Source organism: Varroa jacobsoni, unplaced genomic scaffold (assembly GCF_002532875.2).
Source record: "Varroa jacobsoni isolate VJ856 unplaced genomic scaffold, vjacob_1.0 contig01607, whole genome shotgun sequence".
Classification (NCBI taxonomy): domain Eukaryota; kingdom Metazoa; phylum Arthropoda; class Arachnida; order Mesostigmata; family Varroidae; genus Varroa; species Varroa jacobsoni.
The window spans coordinates 54960-78133 of record NW_019214660.1 but is presented as its reverse complement, the minus strand read 5'-3'; the positions used below and the strand labels follow the sequence as shown (position 1 = coordinate 78133).

Here is a 23174-nt window from a genome sequence, read left to right as displayed (position 1 = left end):
TTATTAGTATAAGTTATTGCGACAACTACACGTGTAGTACTTGCCCTAGAAGAATACCTCGTTTTAGTGCATTTTTTTTTTTAACAAAAAAGTAATTTTTCTGTTTCCTTTTTTACTTTGCGTTTTACTCTAGTTAGCCGGGGGTTCTAGAATGACTACGCTCCAACGTAGAATTGCCAACGCCAATTCTACTCATCAAAGGTAGAATTCTGCCCATTAAACACTAAATTCCGATACTGGACGTTGGAATTTTGATTTCTGGAGCACTAGGCCTGTTTAGCAGGCCGCTGTATAGCTAGCTACACGCTATCATTTATCGCTATTGTCTGCTCATTTTTAGAAACCGCTGCGGTCGCTTTCAGCGATCAGACGAACACCTCTGCCAAGACGCCGTTTACGGAACAGACACCAAATATGAACGAACAGCTTGAGGGGCCTCAAGTGATCAGCGGGTAATTTAAAAATTCATAGTTCTGGTCAAATATTCGATTTAATTTATGTGTTAATATATCTATGTTGAAATAAATAGCAAAATGTAGAAATAAATATTTAAATACATACCGTGGTTGCTTGGATCGTGGTTAACACATAGGTTATGCCTATACTTAAAACAACTTCTGTTCTTTTGCGCTCTCGTTGTTGTCGCTAAATTGTGAGATTCATTGTAATTTTGTAAATTGTTGAAAGAAAAAGAAAATAATTGCTAAATTTCAATTAAAAAGGTCGAGATTAAGCTATTATGTACAAGTAACGCTAAAAGACGAATTCCGGTTAGACGTTACTGGCCTCTGGTTTGTTATCAGCTATCTCCCGATGAAGATTCGCGATTTTAGGTAGCAGTTCCTCATTTACTCTACATTCTGCGTATTTTGCATTCATTCAAGCATTTCTGCTTGATTAACTTTTCTTGCTTCAGACCACAGCCGGACGCACTGCAGGAATCTTCTTCAAAGAATCGATTCCAGCCGGAATACGACAATACTAAGGATCGCGACCAACACAAAATGGAGAAACCCCAAATCATTTATATTAAGAACTCAGGTACAATATATACAAATAAACACAATATAACTAAATATAATTGAATTAAAAAAAGAAATTCACACTGACTCTTCTCGGAAATTATACTTTTCACATCTCACGTATGTCAGCTATGGGCTCGGAGCCGTCGTTGATATGTTGTCGTCTTCAGAGGGAGTGCCACACTGTCGTAATATCGCAGTACTCCCTCCGGAAAAGCGATCAGATTTGAGACCATGACAAATACAGGACAGAGTCTTTCTACATACAAAGAACAGAAACGGTTGCTAGAAGCAAACCTTAGTGTCAGGTCTTTCAATAGGCTTTACACAAGTTTCCTGCTAAACCTTGGTACAAATCTTATCATGATCTTCTAGATCCGAAGGAGCCCAATGGACGACCTCAGCTCCCGCACGTCGACGCCGTTCGAAGAAGATACCGTTTTGAAGACATTCCTGATTGTGCGTAGTAGAATCGATAAAAGAAAGCTATTATGCAACGATACCTTATAGCTTTAAATTGATATCTATGTCAAAATATGAAACAAAATACTACAGCTCAACCCTTTATCTATGCGCTTCTTTTTTAAGCCTCTTTTCTTCTGATCATCCACAAACACAAGGAAATGTTCAACGAACATGGCTGTGCAACTTTATGTGTATATATGTACAATATGGTATCTTTCAACGGCGTACATTTTTGCCAATGCTTCGTTGTAATTTACCAAATCCGATTTACAGTCCGACAAGGCCAGTGGTGGAATGAACGTCCTCAGATCTCTCAGGAGTATGAAAAAGGTAGTGGGCTTAACGGTCAGCGAGAATTAGATGGTTCCAATGAACCGCCTAAATCTGTAAACGACGACCTGAGCATAATTTCAAGCCTGCGTCGGCGGAAGCCATCCTCAGCTAATTTTCAGCATCATGTAACTGGGGGTACTCCTGCACCGAAGTCGTCATCGCAACAGACTATAATCCCTAAACCTGATCCTGGAACCACCTCAGCAAAGGTCAGTTACAGTATCGAAGTGAGGTGGCTGCCACCGCTAGAGCGCTCCGTGGTACCAAACACCAGTGCACATGTGCAGCATTTACCTGCTGTTACCGAAAAATATTAATTGGATAGGGTAATTTAATTAATAAGATAAGATGCCCTTTGCAATTTAATCTAGAGTCAATTCCGATCTTCTTGCCTGAATCAGACTTTCAAACCGGAATATGATTCCGTTATTTTTGCAACATTCAAAGTCTCGCCTTGGAACGTCGGACTACTTACAATTATGGAAAAGCACCACACAGGTGCCACCTAAAAAAAAAAACTGAAAACTATTTTTGTTCGAAATAGAGCTTTCTATCTAACGCAGGGAACTCGACAAGATAAGTTTAACTTCTACACCCCAAATTTCAAGCGTTCAGCCGTTCTCCTAATCATTAATTGAACGTGTCACCAACAGTTCTTATTTCACATGAGACCCTTGTAGATTTAAAGATATATCCTCGTAAAATGTTTTCAGGACTATGTTTTATTATATTATAATTTGGCCTTGTTATTGTAATTTAATACATGGTTATGAAACCCAATTCATCATGCTCGTTAGACGTATGATAGCAATGCTAACAATGTTTATACTGTGTATAACGTAAACACGATTCGTCGTTCTTAAGCCAAAGAAAAATTATTTCGACGACGATAGACGCAGCACATCAGAGCCCTGACATTGTGATCTACTTGTAAAGCCATAATCCGTGCTCTCGAAGTCACATTGAGAAAAGTCAATATTTATATGGACATCAGACTGGCACTCTTAGACAGGTAAGACTATAATGATCAGTTAATGATAATTGCTTCTGATGCAGTTGCCAATTCCACCGTGGAAAAGGAGGAATCCATCTGGAACAAGAAACGTAACATCTGCAAATGTTCCACCGAAATCCCAAACCCTTCAGGTCCCTTTTGTCGTCCCACCAAGTAAGTAAACTGTTATTATAAGTTATATGACGTTCCAGCACGACAGACGTTAAATGAACAATAATTCTGATTTTTGCTGGCCCGCGTATGCTGATAGTTTTTTTTTTTATCGGCCATAATACAAGCGTAACACACCGTTAGCTCATAGAGGTGACTGAAAAACCAAGAAGTCCACGTTTCTCTGGAACAATTTACAACAAGATTTAATTCAAGTTCACGCTAGCTCTTACACTACGTATGTTTCGGGATTGTTACCGCCCAGAGATTAGTGTTTTCTCTCACTAACGTACGCTTTTTATAAATATTGTTACGCTGATAGTAAATAAATGTGGTAGAAATTGAAATTTTTTTTAAGGAAATGAGGTTCTTTATACAATTATTGTTTACGTCCTCCATATCCATTTAAAAGGTGACAGAATCATAATCATAATGACAATCCTAACATATTTGTTTGAATTATTCTTGAATACTATGATTACCAAAAATATACAATTTCAGATTGTTTATACGCTGGTCAGAAGTTTGATCACGGATCATTTGTGACTACACCCGAACCTTGTTTAAACTGTACCTGCAGAGCTGGAGTTCTGGTTTGCTTCCTTCGGGTAAGGCAGAGCCTCGCAAATCTCTAAGCGATGTAGTAGCATAGAGGAATAAGTTCAATAAACTAACACGCTCCGTGGAAGTCAAGAAATATGAAAATAATCAAAGCAACACTAAGTTAACCCAAGTTTTATTTTCTGCCTCCAGAGCTAAAGCAAGTTTGAACAGCACTCTAATAGCTTACAGCAGACATAATGAGATATCAATTTCTAAAAATTTCAACAGGTGTGTCCTGCAGTAACGATGGTTCCTGAAGGATGCTTCTCGGCTCGTGAGGCCCATCAATGTTGTCCTACAGTTCTCTGTAACAAAGGTAAATTCTTCGCGAGATAATAGCGATCCTTCACTAGCAGATATTTTCCTAGGTTTTTAAAAACGTTGTCATAGAAAAAAAAAAAAAAAAAGAAAAAAAAGGGAAGGAAAAACTTCTTTTGTCTAGATATAAACATTTCTTCTTTATACATTTTCACAGATAATGAAAATACTGCCTCAGACGATGACCAATCGACAAATAGGAGCAAGGACGACGATTATGGTGATGATGAAGGCACTACTAATAATTCTTCATCGGAGGATATTGATGAGTCACGCAATGCCATTGGTCATAGTGGCGAACAAACGCCATTCACGGCTACCCCGCAAAAGTCGTCGGTGTCACTACCCGCGACAATTCAACTCTTCTATGACGCACAAGAACCAGCTTCCACTGGAATGAATACAACAATCTCCAGGTACGTTGTCGTGTACTTTTATTCAGCACATCTTGATCTTAGCAAGTAACGTTAAATACCGGCCAGCTAATCTTACACACTCAAACTGTCCAGGTACTTTAACTCGATAATAATAATAATAACAATAATACTGTCTTCGAGGCTCCAATCACAGTGTCCCCATACGCTCGATAAGATCTCGTCAATTTCTAAGAGGTAACTTTGAAGATTACCATGTCCGATAAGCGACAGTATTATGAAGTTAATCAAATTCGCTTCCCGGCCGTTAAATTCACTTCCAAATGTTTAGGGTTCTTAGAGTAGCGTCCGAAATCTCTGAAGGTACGGCCTTCTATTCTGCAACCAGAGCTCTCAAGGTTTCTTCTTGTACAGTTGGTTTAATTGAAAGCACACAGCGTTAATAGCTGAAGAACCATCACCAGTATTAGGAGCACCGTATGCGACTTTGGGCATTGCTTATTGTCACATAGTTTGGATGGTACTAGCTACACATAGAACGTACTCATCATGAAGATCCTGCAGGTTTTAAACGTAAGCAATTCCCAGGAACTTTAAATCTGTTCTTATTTCCAACTGTACTTCACGCCGGAGCCCTAAAAACGGCTAATCAACTGAACTACCGACACAAGAAGTCTATTTCTTCCGAATCTAAAATTGCTGATGTTAGGCATGGTCTTACACTGTTGCGGGGCCGCCGTATAGTGTTCCTCAACCCGCTTGGTCAATGTGCACACGCGGGTACCAGCTATTCTAACAAGACAAAGATAATTTCCCTAGGAAGCTAAATTTCCGCTTTAAGGTAGAATTTTTCTGTCTACGTCGCTACCGTAGACAACCTCTTGTAGACACGTTCCGTTAGGTTTCCCGGTTGTCACATCTTATTGGCAAATTTTTCTTAGGCAGAAAGATCTACCCTGTGGAGAGAATATCTTAGTCGCTAAACGTCAAACTATACGTCACGCATATAGTTTCGTTTGTTACTTTGTAAAATGCTTAAAAATGCAAGTTACGAGTATAAATTTTGGACTTGCGAAAAGTGTGGTAAAACTGAAGGTCCAGATGCGTTGTTGTGAGCGCGTTGCATAAAGAGCGCCCTCCTTTCCAGCTCTACGAGCATGATAAACGAAAAGTAAATTTTTCGAGCTTTACGTCCAGTATTTCACTCGTTAACCATTATTTAGACAGCTGGTTCTGAATAAAATGTGTCTCGAATCTACGCTACCATATGTTCCCAGCTCTCAGCTGACAAACAAATTACCACTGACAGAACATACAAAGATATTGAAAAACCTTATGATACGTCATTCTGCGAGTCAAACTGGCTTCTGTGCTTTTAAAATTCCCAGTTGATTGCTTTAACAATAAACAGTGTGTTATCGCCAAGGACGGCGAACCCGTCCAATATTTTCAGGACCCCTGTAGATTTTTCCCATAGTGGCCCAGATGATTGGCCCAGAAAAACCGGCTTATTATTATGTTACTAGGATTAGATTCACCTACGATTTACTACCTGGCAAGCAAACATTAGTATCGCACCTGATACGTTGCATTTTGCTTGCAATGTTCATAGCAAAAAAAGTTCAGGGTAAAAAAAATGTTCTCGTGACTGAATTAACCTTACGAAGTTTGTGATAGAAAAAATAAGAGGGTCTTCAAAATCCATCGAATTCCATATATTTATGGCTAGCCATTAGGACAATGAACAAACAATGAAACATTTGTGTCCTGCTTATTAGATAAAGTTTGCGCGCGGCAAAGGAGAACAATGATCTTTGCCTGCTACTTGCGAAATCATCATAAACGTGAATGAGACCTGTACCTAAAAGCCTTTTCTTCTTAATCTAACGTTCGTTTAAAGCGGCTTTCACACCTATCAAAATCCAACTTTTCATTATTTGCAAATAAAGAAATTTGTGATAATTTCTCGCACGCATGACAATTCTGAAAGGAGTGCTTCGATATTACCCTTTATCATATTCAACCCTCTCTTTTATGACCCTTCCCCACCCAAGATCAATTTTATTAAGCTCTTGGCAAGAAAAACGGATGGATTTTCAATGAAATTTTATGCACAATATATTTATAACTAGCCATTAGGGTATGTTTAGACGACTGATACACGGCAGTCTACATCGAATCTACGATGTTGTTCCGCTTGGCGCCAACAGTTAATTTGAATACTCCTAGCCTTCTCCGCCACTGTCGTCGTTGTTGTTATTATTATGATTGCGAACCCCTCGCTCGGTGCGGATGACTTTCCAGCCAGTCGTATGAATAAGGTTACCCGTTATATCACCACCTGCAGCCGCAATTGCGTAGCGGCCTTGTCTGGTATATAACTAGGGTTGCCGTAGCATAACGCTACGTTATGGCAAGTGCTGCATATCGCGCGTTGGTAGGACGAGTTGACCCGTATGTGCCTGCCAAATTCCGGCCACTCTGGGAGCATCCTGCAGGCCCAAAGACAGTGTTTTTCTGGGCACCACTATTCAAATGGTGTTTAGTGATTGCCGGTCTAGGCGACCTAAAACGGCCTGCTGAAAAGTTATCAGCTACACAAAGCACCGCTCTTGCTGCCACGGGCCTTATCTGGAGCAGATACTCATTGGTGATTAAGCCGAAGAACTATTCGCTTTTCTCAGTCAACCTCTTTGTCGCTGCTACTGGCCTTTATCAGCTTTTTAGAATCATGAACTACCGTCAGAAGCGAAAGGAGCTGCCAGGTCTCGAACAAAAAAACGTCTGAATAATACTACGGCATGATATAGTAAAGAAATTTTCTATGGCAACGAAACATTCAACTCCAACTAGTTCCAAGAGCGAAGTGTTGGATGTATTCGCTCCTTCCCGGAAAAGGAAAACTTCTACGAGAGCGTCGCTGGCGCTGTTGAATAAATGACGAGTGACAAAGTGTCATGTAAGGACACGTAAGATTCTAAAGAGCGTAGAGACTGCTATGTCCGCGGACGTAGGCGTTTCACAAAAACAATTTGACCTGTCAGATGATAAGACAGATTGAAGGTTACGACATAGTGGCGAAATATATTTCCGAATCAATTAATAATAAGGTAACGTTTTAAATTCTTCAACGTTTAAAACACGATATACTTTGTAATATCAACTCAGATTTCTTTCAATGGCACAATAGATCACAACGTATAAAACAAATTGCCGAACGATGTATCATACCCATAAAGTTTCCTATCGTCGTGCCTCACAGGAGTATGTTCAAGCGGAGGACCGAAAACATGTTCTGTGGACACGTAAACAACTTTGTATTGCTTAACTGCTGCTTTTTGGTTATTGTATATGTTACCGATACTAGAAAAATAAATAAAATCTGCCGTTTAGTGAATGAAAAAAGGCCTATTTCTATACTGTAGTGTTTAATCGCGGCTATTGTGCATGCAAAAGTTAGTTCTTAACTAAGTTGAATCCGAAAGCAATGAGGATATCTGTTAAAAGCAAGTTATTTCGTTATATTTAAATACTTGTTCAAGCTGCATCACCAACTGTTAGATGCGAGGAAAATTTTGTAGGAAATACCAGGTATATGCTCAGGCTTGCTTTCATTTCATCGATCGTAATAACGCAAACCGAGAAACATTATCTGTACAATTTGAATAGCTAAATAGCAGGATAGTTAATACAAAACCCCGCTTTTTTTAAATGCACGGGACATTTTTAAAAAAATCTTAGTCCTATGAAGTGTTCTACATATATACGATCGTAGGACTTGAAAAAGATTGAGATTTTTGAAAATGAATGATGCGACGTATCATAAACAAAAGATAAGAGCTTACAATTAGCTAAAGAGAAGACGCTTTTTCAACTATTATGTCAACTGTCGCTGGCGTCGCATAGCCATATTACTGCTGCATCAATGTGTTTCATCTTCCTGTACGTGTTTTCCTGCCGCCGTGCTTTCAAAACTACTCATATATAGTCAGCGATATACACAAGGGATAGACGGTACGAATCGATACATTCACATTACGAGCAATTTAGCGTTAATGACGGGCTAAGCGTTCTACAGCATGTAGACAGTCTCCTACTCACCACCGGGAAGATGTACAAAAAATCATGCAAAGGAACTGTTGAAGTCCTATGGGTGTTTGCTTTCGAAAGAATATATACGATTGTCTTCATCGAAGCCTGGAATCGAGCGCTTCTATCATATTAAGCTTCTATGCTGTTGGCAGCATAAGTCGGTGTGCATATGTTATGGGGTCGCTCACGTATTGGCAAGGTGCGTGAGGTAACCACATTATGATTGAAGGGTAACGGGCATACATCATTGCCGTGTAAATAGAGTTTTAGCAAACTCTAGTTCTATAACAAACATGTCGAAAAAAAAACCGTCGGACGAATGAAGCGGTTTACCTTATCCCTGTGCTTCACATTTTTCGATAATGTTGAGAGAACATAGGGAAAGGGTAATTTACGTATAGTCTATTCATAGTTTTGCACGTTGCATTTGGTTCTGCCTCGTGAACTTAGGCACTCCAAAATTTGATATTTTTTGAAGTACCGATAAAGATCCTAATAATCCTTTAATATGGTACTGCAATCCAATACGATCATATTGACAGAGTCACCAGAAACCGAGCTTTTATCCAAACGAGCGATTTTGTTCAGTTTATACAATTTTGGCTCATTGTTAGCCGCGTCACTGGTCGCCAATTTCCCACAGGAATTAACAACAATTATTAGTAAATTAAGATCATTATGTACGTGGATGATTTTACGCTGTATATTAGCAACCGACTTTACCTGCAATAAGCGCTAATCGAATTTGGCCTTTTACGTCACAAATATTGAACGATGTATTGAAATACTGAACACACGGAGTACAGAAAGGGTGAAATTAACGGTGTGATTTACGGTGAAAAAGGTCGGATGCTTTCTCTTTAAATGACCACATTTTGTCAGACTCATCTATTTGGGAGTCACATTGATGTCAAGCGTGAAATCGTTCGAAGCACGCATGGAAAACCACAGCTCACGAATTTTTTACCTCTGGCGTTTCGAAAAGAAAGTCAAAAACGGTTCTTGTCGAAAATGGCATCGTATTTTGTTCAGGTGAAGATAGCACCAACGGTAACGTGTTGTATCCAGCTGTACCGACAAAAATTAAATTTTTGATCCATCGAAAGAATCGAACGGCTTTCCGAAAAATACTGTAGGTATTAGCCGGTCAACAAGGAACTAGCTAGTCCATTCGCAGAAAGCACGCATTACCCCATGCATCGAGATATTAACAGCTTGTGAACATTTGTTAAGGTTAACGTCAAGTATATGAAAGCGGTAAGTAGTCACTAATGAATATATCTAAAAGTGTCGTAACTATTATAGATACACAGCCCATAGCTTTTATTATCTACACCATACAATCGACAATTACCACGAACTAAATAAGAACTGTACCTAGAAATACTGTGAATTATGGTGTCCCTATAACTATATACATACAGAAAAGAAGGAATGTCAAATAACAGAATTTACAATGCTCAAATCTTAATATGATAAAGAAACATTTAAATAGTATTTACTCAATTGTAAATTAAAATAAACATGAAAAATAATAAAATTTATCTTTCAAGTTAAAACGCTGATGGCGCAACGTGCTACGGTGGTTCCTAAAAGAAGTAAACGTTCTTTACTACAATAACTAAGTATTTTTTTGCTAATTTTTACGATAAATATGTAAATAAATCACACATTTAATGAAATAATTAGATCATATAAAATAATATTCAAGCCTACGAATAATATCTAGATTGATTAAAAAAAATATACACATCGGTTTCTACGCCTACGCTAATAGAGCCATACCTCACATACATGTTATAACGAAAATATGAAAGCAACAGTTAACGCTGTGTCTTGCACAATTACAGTAATAAATAATAAAAAAGAACGATTAGGTGGTACCGTTTGTTCGATGTAAAAGATTCAACGAAGCCGTAAATGAGAAAGTCGCAAAATGGTGCTAACCAGGTATAAATATTAGATATCATTTACACTTCGGGAACCGTTTTGAAGGGAACTTGACAAATGAACCCACCCCAGTAAGGCCCGTGCTAGCAAATGAAACTGGTAATTTGTGTCATCATACTGGGTCCTCTCGCCTGCCTGAAAATGCCAAATATTATACGAAATTTCCGGTTCACAACGCGGCAGTGCTTAAGGAATCTATTTCACTTCAGCAAAATTGAATGATTTTGACAGTTAGCTTTTGGTTTATTTAATCATTGTGCTCCTTTGTTACTTTATTTTCTAAATCAAAAAAATGAACCAAGACCAATGACAAGTTACAAATAATCCAACCTACTACTCGTGCCGAACCAGATCCCAAAGTAATTTTTATCGTCACCAAATTCAGTCACCGATTCATTGCAGCTAAAGACTGCCAATAGTTTTACTTATATTCTCATTGAATGGACTACGTAAGGTTATGTACTCATCATTTATACTTCGATGTAGAATAGCTGGCTGTTTATATATATATATATATATATATATATATGTAAGGATTGTTCTATTATAAAATAAAGTGAATAGTCATTGAAATCACAAGTGTTTTGCTTACCTCGTTCACCTTGATTAGTGAAAATGACAACAAACAAGAAAGCCAGGATAAATTGCCAACAACTTCACATGTAGCCGGAAGCAGTGAGGAAACTTCAACTTCGGATACGTCTAATACAGGAGATAGTTCACAATCGCTTCTAAGAACTGCTTCGGACGACACAACGACACCCCGTGATTTCGATACCCTCATTGATGAGCACCTAGTAACAGTGGTGCGTATCTTTATGTACCGTTATATAAGACGATTTACAGAAGCTGGTTTGCTCATAGCTAGCTCTATTGCTCTACCAACTTTCGTTGTTACATATATTACACGACTTGTTGGGTTATAATGAGAGGATTACTGTAACTAAGCACAACACTTTCATAGTTATAATCATTGAATTGATTGAGCTTAAGAATTACTCCACACAAAATGCCACGAAACGTTGGCAAATATTATGCAACTACACGAAATTCTAACCAACCTTATTATTAAGATAATCAAGTTATATAACGTTTCAGATGGCATCGGACTGGGCACAAGACACCGATCAAAACGGTACCTCTCAATGGTCCGTGGCATCGGCTGTCGCGCCTCGCGACGATAGTCCTTTGGTCGTTACATCATCTCTTGAGCTCACATCTATTTCCGACGTTGAAGCAGCCCTTCAAAATAGGTCGATTCCTGGAGGTGCGTCATCATAACGAGTTCCGTGACATTTAATTAAATGTGCTCACAAGGCCTACTTTAGCTGCAGTCAAAGTCTGCCGGTCTGGTCTTTCGAAACAAGTTCGAGTGTATGATTTTTATTAACACTTTATCCGTAGAAAGTGGTTTCGGTCCACCATATTACACCACCATGTTACCATAGATTTTTTTAATTGTAAAAAAACCTAAACTTATAAAAAGTCAGCCATTGAAATTGTTACAGTGCGCTACTTTTGCTGCCGTTCTTACCCTTTCCTGAACCTTGTTTAGAGATAAAAAGCTTTGAAAACTATAAATTATCGGAACAAATAGTGATAGGAAATCAAGGAAAAGTTATCAATAAGTTATCTCGGAGCTCATCTATGACACGTGGTGCGAATAATGGCCATCGAAAGCCTTGAAGCATTTGGGGTTTACGCCGAACGTCGGTCGACTAAATGAATTGAACTCGCACGATCCCACTGGATGCGAATCTATATTGCTCATAGCTTTTGCTTTGGCCTTAATTGCATGTATCGCTATTGCATAGGTCTGCCTTTGTTGCATTAAAAAAAATGAGGATCCATTGAATCAGTCTCCTTATGAACATCGAACCAATCAGTATATAAGATACGGCGCTGCATAAAGGCCTTCACCCTGCATGTATTAATAATAAGCACAATGCAAAGAACATGAAGGTTTGCTTATTTTGCCTGAAGCACAAAAGTTAGTGCCGGTATTGCTTGCGAATTCCCAGCTGGACTTATTGACATTTTGACAGAGCAGTAGAAATGGAAACAAAAGTGTTATATTCTCATCCTCGTATGCTATGTACAAGGAACATCGAATCCGAATGTTACACTCCCGACATATTTTGATCCCAATCTTTTTCTTATACGTCTGTCTTCTTCGAGCCACGAGCACCATATGTGGTATGGCCATCTTGCAAAGTTTCATCTATGAAAATTTTAATTCATGCATTTGTTTAAATTGCGTCTTTTGCTGCATGCGTTATTCGCTTGTGCCTATCTGATTGCTGCTCAATCCATCTGCACCACCTCCGCCGGCGCCTGATGTTCCGTGTTCCCCGACCATCTTGGTCATTCATTGCACTTCAACAGCGTGCCATTCGGACGGTGCCTGGTTCATGGAAGGTTCGGCCATGCTACCACCTCGCCGTACTGCGAACGGTGACGCCAACTTAACTTCGAATATCATCTTTCAAGGATGTTCTTTCTGCTATTGCTTGCGGGGCCGGAGGCGCTGTGTAAGGCCACGCTGTGCCCTTCGAGTTCCAGGCTGCACCCCACGTTACGCTCATCCAAACGATTGTTGTCCAGCAGCGTACAATTGCAGCGGAAAGCGGAATGCGTCGGCTGTCGAAGGGTCTGACGGAGGTGAACAAGAACCATTGTTATGAATACATTTATTCAACCGATCTAGCAGTCGAATGAATATACAGTCTCGAGTAGTATCCTTGTGTAAGCATGATTTTGCTCGTCAAGATAGGTGGCCAACGTTATTAATACATGACTTTATTTGGCACCTAACATCGGTGTTCGGATAACAAAAATGGGGCAGTTCACAGTGTTACTAGACTAACTGCAACTATTATCAAGCATCGTTTTACAAGCATTCTTTTATTGATTTTTCAGCTATTTTAACTGAAGGTTCAGCTACGACAACAGCCCCGATTATCGGCGCTCAACAGGTGCCCGTTCCTATCGCAGGTGAGACGAGTACACCTACACAGTGTTTCTGCTGGAACGCGTTCAGATTATGTAAGAACGTCGTTATCAGTAGAGGTGTAGTCTTTATAAAATACAGATCTAGACAGTGTGCCCACATAATGCATGTTCATTGTTAGGTAATCTAACGTAAATCAATACCGTACATTTAATATTTAAGGGTGTCTTCAAAACGGTCGTGTATCTGCGATCGGTACTGTTTTATCTACTAAAGAGCCATGTCGTACTTGCATCTGTTCGCCGGAGGGTCTTGTTTGTTCGCCTGTTGAGTGTCCTCTTGCAGCTCCTGAATGTGTAGGCGTCACCCCTCCTGGACACTGCTGTCCTATTGAGTACATTTGCGGTAATTAAGCTAGCAATTTTCGATTTGGATTGAATCGAAATACTACATTTATGCCCTTGAGCCAGCAAATCGTATCCCGGTACCGTTGATCTTAATTAATGTAATGAAAAGGTTTATCCGAAAAGCCCAATAATTCAGTAGTAAACACTGAATACTGTTTTATACTTTGCTTGAACAGACACAATCCGTAACACACAAAACGAAACAGAGCAATTGAAGATCATACCGGACCCCAGGCCCGGTTCGTTCAAAGAAACACACTTGTTTCGTAAACTTGAAGACGATGCATTTCTGCCGAATGTTACGGAAATCTTATCGAAGGATCAAGAAAGAACGTCCTCGTTCAGGTAAATACAGATGAAATGGTTTCGCATGTTGAATAACGATTGTAGGCTTCTCTCATCCAATTCCAATTTGTTTTCAAATGTTAATCAGACTAAAATTGCCCAGAGGTTTACGTTCTTCGAACAAAATAACCTATATTGCAATCCACAGCGGCCCTTTACATTGTTACATTACAATAGAATAGCATCTTACGCGATATAAATAGCATTGTGAGCCGCTTTCGAATGACACAAGATATCTAGCTAATAATGTTTAACGTCTCTACTGAAACAGTTCCGCCACGCCGACTTCATCAACCGAGTCATTTCGGTCTCAAGAAGCTACTGACCTATCAAATGAAGCCTCTTCTATAGTAAAGGAGAGCGACAATCGCGCTGAAAAAACGTTTTCATCTTCTAAAGGCAGCAGCCAATCTCTAAATCCTAATGATCAGGTACGCAGGAGCTTGAATTCGCGAACGTACATCAATGATCTCACGGATATCACAACAACATATGTATACCAACTTGATTGAAGTGTATAGACCCGTTATATATGAATGCAAGAAGGAATTATAATAAAATCATGCTAAAAACATCGATTCTCTACCCAGGAAAAAAACAAACGATTGCTCCCATCTGAAGTTCAACTGGAGAAAAAGCCAAACATTAATTCTAGCCAGGAACTGCACGAATGGAAACTTGCCTCAAACAAAGTAAGAATGCTATTACAACCGGTTGAGTGAGCACGCGAACGTAAGACCGTATAATTCAAGCAGTAAGGAAAATTATGTGTTCAATTTGAATGTTCCTCGCGTGTATACTATAAAAACGTAAGTACGTAGAACCATAAAAATTCCTTCTTCAATTTTCTGTTCACTAGAATGATTCTCGTATTAGCAACTGAAGGAACGATCATTACTGTTTTTGCACAGGTTAACGTCGATGCTAGTCACCTTGACCCCTCAAGCAATGGTCAGTAGCCACTTCGTCCAGAACAAACACTTTATTTGGTTTGATTATTATCTTAGTTAGCAAATAAGATATAGGCTATCATTTAAACAGTAGGCGATCACGGCGATGCCGGTTGTGTTCTTATTCTTTTTTAGATATATATTACTTTTCATATTTATTAGATAAGCGTATCTTGAGAGACTATCTAGCACAGTGGATTCTAGCACACAGGAACAGATTATACATTAACCCTACAATGTCGTTTTCAGATACACTCAGTTTATTCTATACGCCCGAAGTTCTTTTAGAGTCAAACCGTACCATCGATACAGCCGAGCAGATACATTCATTCACCGCTGAGAAGTTGGCGGTGTCCTCGAATGAGCCGTTAACAAGCACCGAGGCTGCTTCGACGGATCCTCTGCAAATAACAACAGCGACCGAAGCTTCTCCGATCAGTTTGAACACATTGATCAAGTTTGCCCCGGAGCATCAAACGATTAGTAAGGAAAGTCGACGTACGAACCCATCACACGGCATAAATGAGGGTTCATTAGCAAAGGTGACAAAGAACAATCATTTGGTACTCAATCTTGACTTGATCGATTTCCGAACGAAGGCGGATAATCAGAGCCCGGACAACTTACTTTTACATCAACATCAGCCTATATATGTTGCCGAGGAAAAGGTAGATCGTATTCCCGGCCATCGCGATAAAGCCCCCACTATTAGGCCAATCCTTACGGGCGACACTGAAATCCTACCTCAGTCGCAGTATACCACACCGCTAAAACGAGTATTGTACACCACTGAGGTACCGAAATATACCGTACCCGCGTATCTTTCCGAGGCGTCAAGTCCCGCCTTATCAAGGGTGCAAAATATTTTCATCGGAAAAAGCAGTGATATATTGAAGATTAGTGACCGTCATGGAACAACAATTGCGGCGGAAGGCAGTAGTGAAAATATCACAGGGTCAGATATAAATGGTGGCTCAATAACGACAGAATCCATTGATCTCAAAGAAGACTCGTTCCCCACACTGGCCACATACACGGAGTATCCAGTTGACGTTGATGCGAAACGTTCACGAACGTCAAATAGCAAAAAATCTACATTTGCCGTCGATCTCGGATCTCATATGACTGTGGCGTACAACTCGGGAAAGCTGACACCGGAAAGCAGGATCACCACCGCCAAAGGCCCTGCATTCGATCAGGACCTAACGCTTCGGCGTTTTATCACGACAACACAGCTGCCCCCACATGCGTCCCTAGTTTTAGATGCGATCCAAGAAAATACCGACTTTAACGAAGGACCATCGTCACCATGGGTTACGCCATCAGCAACGCGCACAACCACTGAACTGCCAAGGCCGAGTGGACACGTCTTCACACTGCAACAAAGGCGGCATCACGAAGAGCATCTGACACCGACCGAGTCAGAGGTAACAGTGAAACTTACTAAAAAACAGAGTGATGATGTCACAATTACTCCTGGTTTCATTAAGTCCGCACCTTCAAATCTGCTTAAAGCCGAGATACAGTACGCAACGGGCAGGGAAAGTGAGGCATCGTCCAGTACGAGCACTCCCTCCGACATTATCAATAGCAAGTACAGACTTCGTACTCAAGACCCATTACAACATGACTTTAAGAAGACAACAAGCGCAAGCACGACAATGACTAAATCTACAAAGCCGATTCAAATTACAACTTTACAGATGAGCAGTCAGGCCGAGCATTTAGAACCATTAGGACAGCCCACATCGACAACGGCCAGTATCGTCTACCGAGACCTTGGCCACGAGGTTGAATCCATAGACTCACAACAACTTAATCAGCTAATCAAGGATCACATCGAAAAACACAGGCGAAAGGACAATGCTATAGGAGCTACTTCTTCCTCCCTTGGTAACGGTGCAATTGGATCATCGACGCACGCATCAAATAGCGGTAGGATTGATTTCGCTGAAGGCGTGAAATTATTCTCAACTCTGCTGTTGAGCGGCTTGGCAATGGGTAACCGGAGGGAACCCACGAGTTCGACCCAGATTTCCCCACAAATTTCCTCGCTAACACCGAACAGTGCCACATCCCCATCGACAGTGAATCCTTCTAATTTGGAGAAGCGACACCAAAGGCCGCCGTTGCACCCCCCATCTGCAGTAGAATTCGATTCGCATCGGCCCGTAATAGGTGAGCCCCAGTTGAACCAGTTTTCAAGTCCAATACCCATTCCGGTGACAGCACATCCTATACCGAACTTTGAGCAGCACGCCAATGAAGTTCGACTCCCCCATAAACAGTCATATCACTATCATCAACCACAAAAGCAGGATCGACATGACGGAGGTTCTCCACAGCTATATTATATCGATGACCCTCTGTTGAACTTTACAAACAGAGGGCGAACTCACACTCAATCGACGTCACACCGCCCGACTCCACCGAGTGCGAATGTTACTATTGGCAATGTTACTCAAGGACCAAGCACTACTGAAACTACTTTGAGCACAAGGCTTTCAGTAAAAGAGACGACGGAAGCTACAACAGCGAGCAGTGTGACTTCGAAGCCAGCTGGATTCAATAGACAACACGGTATGAAGGCGTTAGTGAATGGTAATCGCCGGCATAATAGCGATTACATATTGTCATAATACATTTATTTAAGCTGAAAAATTAATAAATAAAAAAGAGAAAATTAAAAAAACAATACATATATATATATATATATATATATATATATATATATATATATATATATTTGAGGGACTTAGCGGAACATGGCAGATGCAAAGTTTTACTGATAATTTGCTATCGCTTGTTGTCACTGCAGACGGTAAAATGAGTGCCCCAACCTATCTGATAAATTGCAGCATTCAACATTTTATCTAAGATATTTATTTATATTGACTTTACTATTATCATTCCGAATATTATGCAGAGTTAACATTTTTTATGTCCTCCAGCCGCCTTAGACAGGATCCTAAATTTTTGTACGCCATACGGAAACTGCATATTTCCGTTTGCGGTAATTACTCTAGGTAGTAATAGCTATCTTCCTAAATAGGGAGTTTACTGATATCACGATGTAAGGTCTTTGTTCTTTACTTATCAATCCTCACTCGTACTCAAATCTTGTTTGGCAGTAACCGCCGGTGTGATTGCCAAAAGTCCAATAGGGCCTTTAAGCGTCGGAAACGGAGGACAACGTGTAGTGCCTTTCTTGGCGGATGATGCCGTATTTAGGCCAATTGCCAATCCTCTGTTAGTGCTATCTGGAAGCGCATCCGGCAAAAAGAAATCGACCAGCCAGCCTCAGAATAACAAAAAAACAACATCATTGAAAAAAGGTACTTTGAAATGAAAATGTCGCTGATCGGTCTGACGGTAATAGTATCCCAACTCATTCGTATTAGCCAACGTTTGCTTTAAATCCTCTGTGGAGACGTTTTTCAGCTGTCTGCGATATCTCTACGATAAATTATGTGATTGCTGACTGAAGATTTTTCTGTGCTTTTCTGTCTGCATATTGCTATCAGTATTGTTACTATTACTTCGGCTTTCGCCTTTAAAAGCGTATCATTCGATCCTTCATAGGCTCGAATTGTTTTATCGGCGGAGTTACATACGCCGATGGTGAAGTTATTCCGAAAACCGACGCATGCGAACTATGTCGTTGCTACTTCGGCGAAGAACTCTGTGCAGTGCGGCGCTGTCCGCCTCCTCCCGGATCCGATTGTCGTGCCGAACCTCTACCGGGATCCTGCTGTCCGCGTTACACTTGCAGTAAGTATTGTACATTGTTTATTATTCAATAGCCGATCGTCTGCTCGTAAATTTCGCAGCCAAATACTCCGACGTTCATCGACACGTATACAAGTGAATGCTATTACACAATACCAGATATAATATAATTCCGGAAGTCGATTATTTTGCGACTCATTTTTTCGTGCTTGCAAAACGATTTGCTGTAACATAATGTCTAAATTCTGTCAAAGGACATTATTTATCTAAACATAATTAGAAGGATACCTACCTAATGACTGGTATATGCGGCAGATACCCTAGGACCCCAGTTCGATATCAGCTGTGTGAATTATAGTGTTCTTGGTCATCATGGTTAAAAACTAACCACTCAGAAACATACTATCTCTTGGTTGGCTTTGTCAATGACTTTCCTTTTAATTCGATAGGACCCGAATCGGTAACCCTTCCTCCGTCAGTGATGCCAGGCTCAACCTTAGACGACGGCTTTCATCAGCCCAATCACCCGAAATTCGTGCCGCACATTGACATTTTGATGGCACCTCAAGGAGATCAGCGCTTGCTTTTACTTCATCAACATTCAACTTACCAAAGCAGTTCGAGCAAAGGCAGTAGCAACCACGAACGCTCTTCCTCCACGATGTCGCAACAGGTACGGTAATTTCGTCTTGAACACACGTTTGAAAAAAACATATTGGCTTTCAAGTTATTCTGCCAACTTGCCAAACCAGCTACTAGCAACTCAGAATTCGAATGCACCAATTTAGAGATATTTTAGTTACCAAAATATTTTTATTTTCGACAAAGTATTTTCTCATTTAGACTGATCTGGAACTAAAGCCCAGCCGCCCTCTGTTTTTAGGGACTTCGTCGTGGAGGTTCATCCAACTGGAAGAAAACCCGTCCCCTCCCGTCGCCGTCGTACAATCCGTTCTTTCCAGGACCTAGACGGGACACCCCGCCTCCGCGTTCCACACCCTCCCCCCAGCAGGTATTTACACTCAACTATCTTGAAAAACCGTATCTAAGATTAACCCTTTAAATAAAGAAAGTTTTTTTCAATAACTTTCACATTAACCGAGTTTCCAAAAATAAGGCATGTTCCATGCTTCTGCCATGTCCTGCAGGACGCATCTTGTGGTCGTTGAAAAATAACAATGACTGGAAATTTTTTACTAACAGAATGTAATTCTTTATTTTCATTTTAAGATGGCCAGTACAATCACGTCGCCTACGTCAGTGGATGTTTCGCCAAAAGTTAGCAGCCCGTCAAGTGTCACAAGGCAGACGGCTCTGTCCTTAGAAAACGAGATTTCTGCCACATCAAATACGTGAGTCATTCACCATTGACCTTACGGATCAAGGTCGTACTTAAATGCTATTGCGAAGTGTTTTGGATGCTCTGTTAAGAATTGTTGTTGTATTTACAGAAACATATTTTATTATAACATTCCAGGTTCAGTAATAAGCTTCCAGGAAGTGGCGAATTCACGACAATGCCTACAGCGACCCTTGCATTATTTCAACATGCATCAAGTAGGTTAACTTTACAGTTTCTCTAGCTTTGTTAGTTCCCAGCGTTAATGAATAGCCGTTTATCGCGTGCCTAGCTGCGTGTTATGCATCGGCCTAGTAACATGCTTCACAATAGTGGTAAGATAGTTTGTTCTCTGGTGATGATGGAAAAGTTATGGGGATAAAAGACTTTTTCAATCCTTATTAGTCCTATGGAAATCAGTTTCTGATAAATTATACAATTATTATTAGAAGGAAGTATATATTTTCGTCCTGTGCACATAGGTCCTGTGTCAACAACGACTACTGCCGCGACTCCATCAAGCAACAGTGGGGGAAGTGGGGGAGGTGTGTTTTCAGCTATTACAGACATTCCGTTTATTCGATCGTTCTTCAAAAAAGACCCACCACAAGCTTCTGCTTTGTCAACAAACCGGCTGTCAGACTTCAACAGGGACAGGCACGCGTCACATAGTATAACCAGCTCTTCAAGCCGAAGAACACCTACACCGGGTTGGTTTTCTTCCGCAAAATCGACGATACCTAGATTAAGAGTTAGCAATAATCATCCAATATTTAATTCAGCAAGGGTTCCTGTTAGATTTAGTGGAAAGGAGCAGTTGTATGCGAGCTAAACGTCTGCTAAACGCAAATGAGGTTAAAGTGCATAGTAATTATGACACATCTAAGCTTCATTATATAGTTTTCTTCCAAATATAACAATTATCTAATCTCAAGATGTTTCCTATGTGCAACAGCTGCCCTTCGTGACGAGAATGTGTTTACAACTGTGATGCCGAGCTCCACGGCATCAATCTCACGGCCAAGTGACATTGACCTCGATGGTGGGCAAAAATTACAGCCTCTGCTAACTTTAAATGGTGCTTGGAACCTCGTCAAAGTATCTGGTTAGTGATGACAAGTGACCAACTGAAAACGCTTATCAATCTTATTTGTTAAGGATCAACTGATTATATACCGGACTAGCATAGCGAGGTAACGGTCCTGGATATTCTATGTGGTTTCAGCAAATCAGCTTTCTTTACTGATTGAATTCGCGCGATCTTCACACGCGTAACAGCAATCTGCCTAACTCCGCTTCTGTTTAGGTTGCAACATCTACGGCAAATTCTATCGCGTTAATGAAGTCGTTACCGAGTTAACCGAGCATTGTAAGGTCTGTACCTGTACCGCAATCGGTGTACATTGTATCCAGACTTGTCGATAGAGTGAGACGTAACCAGTGAAGCCTCGTGTGTCCTGCATCAAATTATATGGAACAGATGAACCACGTATCCATGACCTTGCGACGAGCCGTCATCGGTCCTGCAATAGCCGTTAAACTTCTAAATCCAACCGAATTTCTCAACTGCAGAGAGAACGGATCGAGGTTGGGGCATCTTTTTCAAGACGGTTTCAACAAAACGTACTAAATATCCTTTGTTTCGCTTCGACCCGATTTCTATATTTAATCTAACAATTTTGGAAGTCGGTGGAAAATTATCGAGAGTATCGTGTACCAGCACAAGCCTACAAAACTTCAGTCCAAGGTATGCTAAATAGCACAAATCCTTCTTGAGCCTAGGATGGCTAAACTCGCTCACAAATGTTGACGACGATCATGATCTATGTAGGTCTGGCTAAAAGAGCCGAAATTTTTAAGGTCTTAAGTTGGCGACGAGTTGCGGAAAAGTTTGCAAGGTTACTTATAATATAATACTTGTAATATTTTTGTAGTTCTTATTTTCTTGTAACCTAGGTGTGATGTTTGCCGGATTCGACCTTGCTATCGTATATATTTATTAGCAGTAGCATGTGTTGCTGGTTTCTGAGATTAACAGATCAATTGTACATGTAAATAGTAAACTGTGTTAACACTGTATATTGTCTAGGTAACAACAAAGATAGATGCGAACTGTGTTCCGATTGAATTGGAATACGACATCACAAACGATCTAGACTGGTCCGGTCATAAAAGGACGGGGTGCCCGTTGTATTATACACGGGTGAAACGATAGCAGCTATACATATATATAATAGATCATATTATCGAAATATACTATACATTATTTACACAAAATGCTGATTTCGAAAATTGTTATGCACATAGACAGAAAAATGTACCAGACACGTAAACAATACCGAAAAACACACAAATGACATGGAAACTAAAAACAACGATTTATTGAAGCTATTATAAATGAAATGTTAATTAGCGTAAGTTATGTCGCGAACACCAATTAGTGCATGATAAATTGACCCGAAAGGCGTGAGATAACACTGTAGAATCATGCAGCATGTAGGGGCAAAAAGGAAAGGGTGAATAAGCAACTACCTGTTTTCGTAGTTAAATCAAAAAAAATGAAGCACAGGTTAGGTAAGGGGTAAGAATGGACTTCCAGTCGAAGTAGCGAGAGGAACATGCTGTATTGCCTAGCTTAGGACATATATGGACGGTTCGGGTTTAATCCACTGCGACCTTAAGTGTGACTATCAGACTTCTCGTACTAACACTTATAAACCTAGTATAACGCCCTTGATCCATTGCTTGAAGAGTTAATTACCATCTACATGTCTCTAATCTGGTCAAAAATGATAAACATCTAGCTAGGAAAACTCTCATTTAAAACGGCAGGCACGATTCGCTGCTGATGCGTGTTTTACAGTACTATTTATTTTAAAATTAGTAGTAATAATTACTAGTTTACTGACATTTGTACATTTGATAATGACGCCTTGGGTAAACAGGGAGCTCAAGCGAGATATAGCCGAATAATGGTAAATATATATATATATATATAAAGGAATGAAACGCACCGCAGCAACTTGGTTGACCGGTATTATACATTGCTAGGTATGATTACGGCGGGGACTTGCATTTCCTTTTTACTACCGAAGCAAAATCAATAAAATATGCAATATGCTTAAACATATA

The 23174-nt window shown here is 40.2% G+C and overlaps 2 protein-coding genes across 2 annotated transcripts; both read left to right on the top strand.

The window, feature by feature from the left end:
- Positions 1 to 340: 340 nt before the first annotated feature.
- On the top strand, positions 341 to 23174 carry LOC111272093 (uncharacterized; the record flags this gene model as incomplete). The annotated part of the gene is given in 25 exon segments (XM_022853305.1): positions 341 to 452; positions 917 to 1041; positions 1398 to 1481; positions 1761 to 2029; positions 2877 to 2988; positions 3487 to 3593; positions 3817 to 3904; positions 4064 to 4322; positions 10933 to 11128; positions 11421 to 11589; positions 13242 to 13316; positions 13856 to 14024; positions 14296 to 14455; positions 14615 to 14716; positions 14936 to 14975; positions 15224 to 17554; positions 18106 to 18309; positions 18557 to 18745; positions 19153 to 19376; positions 19587 to 19715; positions 19934 to 20055; positions 20181 to 20260; positions 20525 to 20752; positions 20998 to 21147; positions 21349 to 23174. Coding segments are annotated over 25 exon segments (5843 nt in total), but the record flags the coding sequence as incomplete, so codon positions are not given.
- On the top strand, positions 6543 to 7685 carry LOC147751898 (mitochondrial pyruvate carrier 2-like). The gene has a single exon (XM_086973161.1). The coding sequence runs from the start codon at positions 6691 to 6693 to the stop codon at positions 7066 to 7068; it is 378 nt and encodes a 125-aa protein (XP_086829287.1). The 5' UTR covers positions 6543 to 6690; the 3' UTR covers positions 7069 to 7685.

Bases quoted from the DNA above. Each gene is read 5' to 3' on its own strand.
- LOC147751898 (XM_086973161.1), top strand. From the start codon at position 6,691: ATGGCAAGTGCTGCATATCGCGCGTTGGTAGGACGAGTTGACCCGTAT.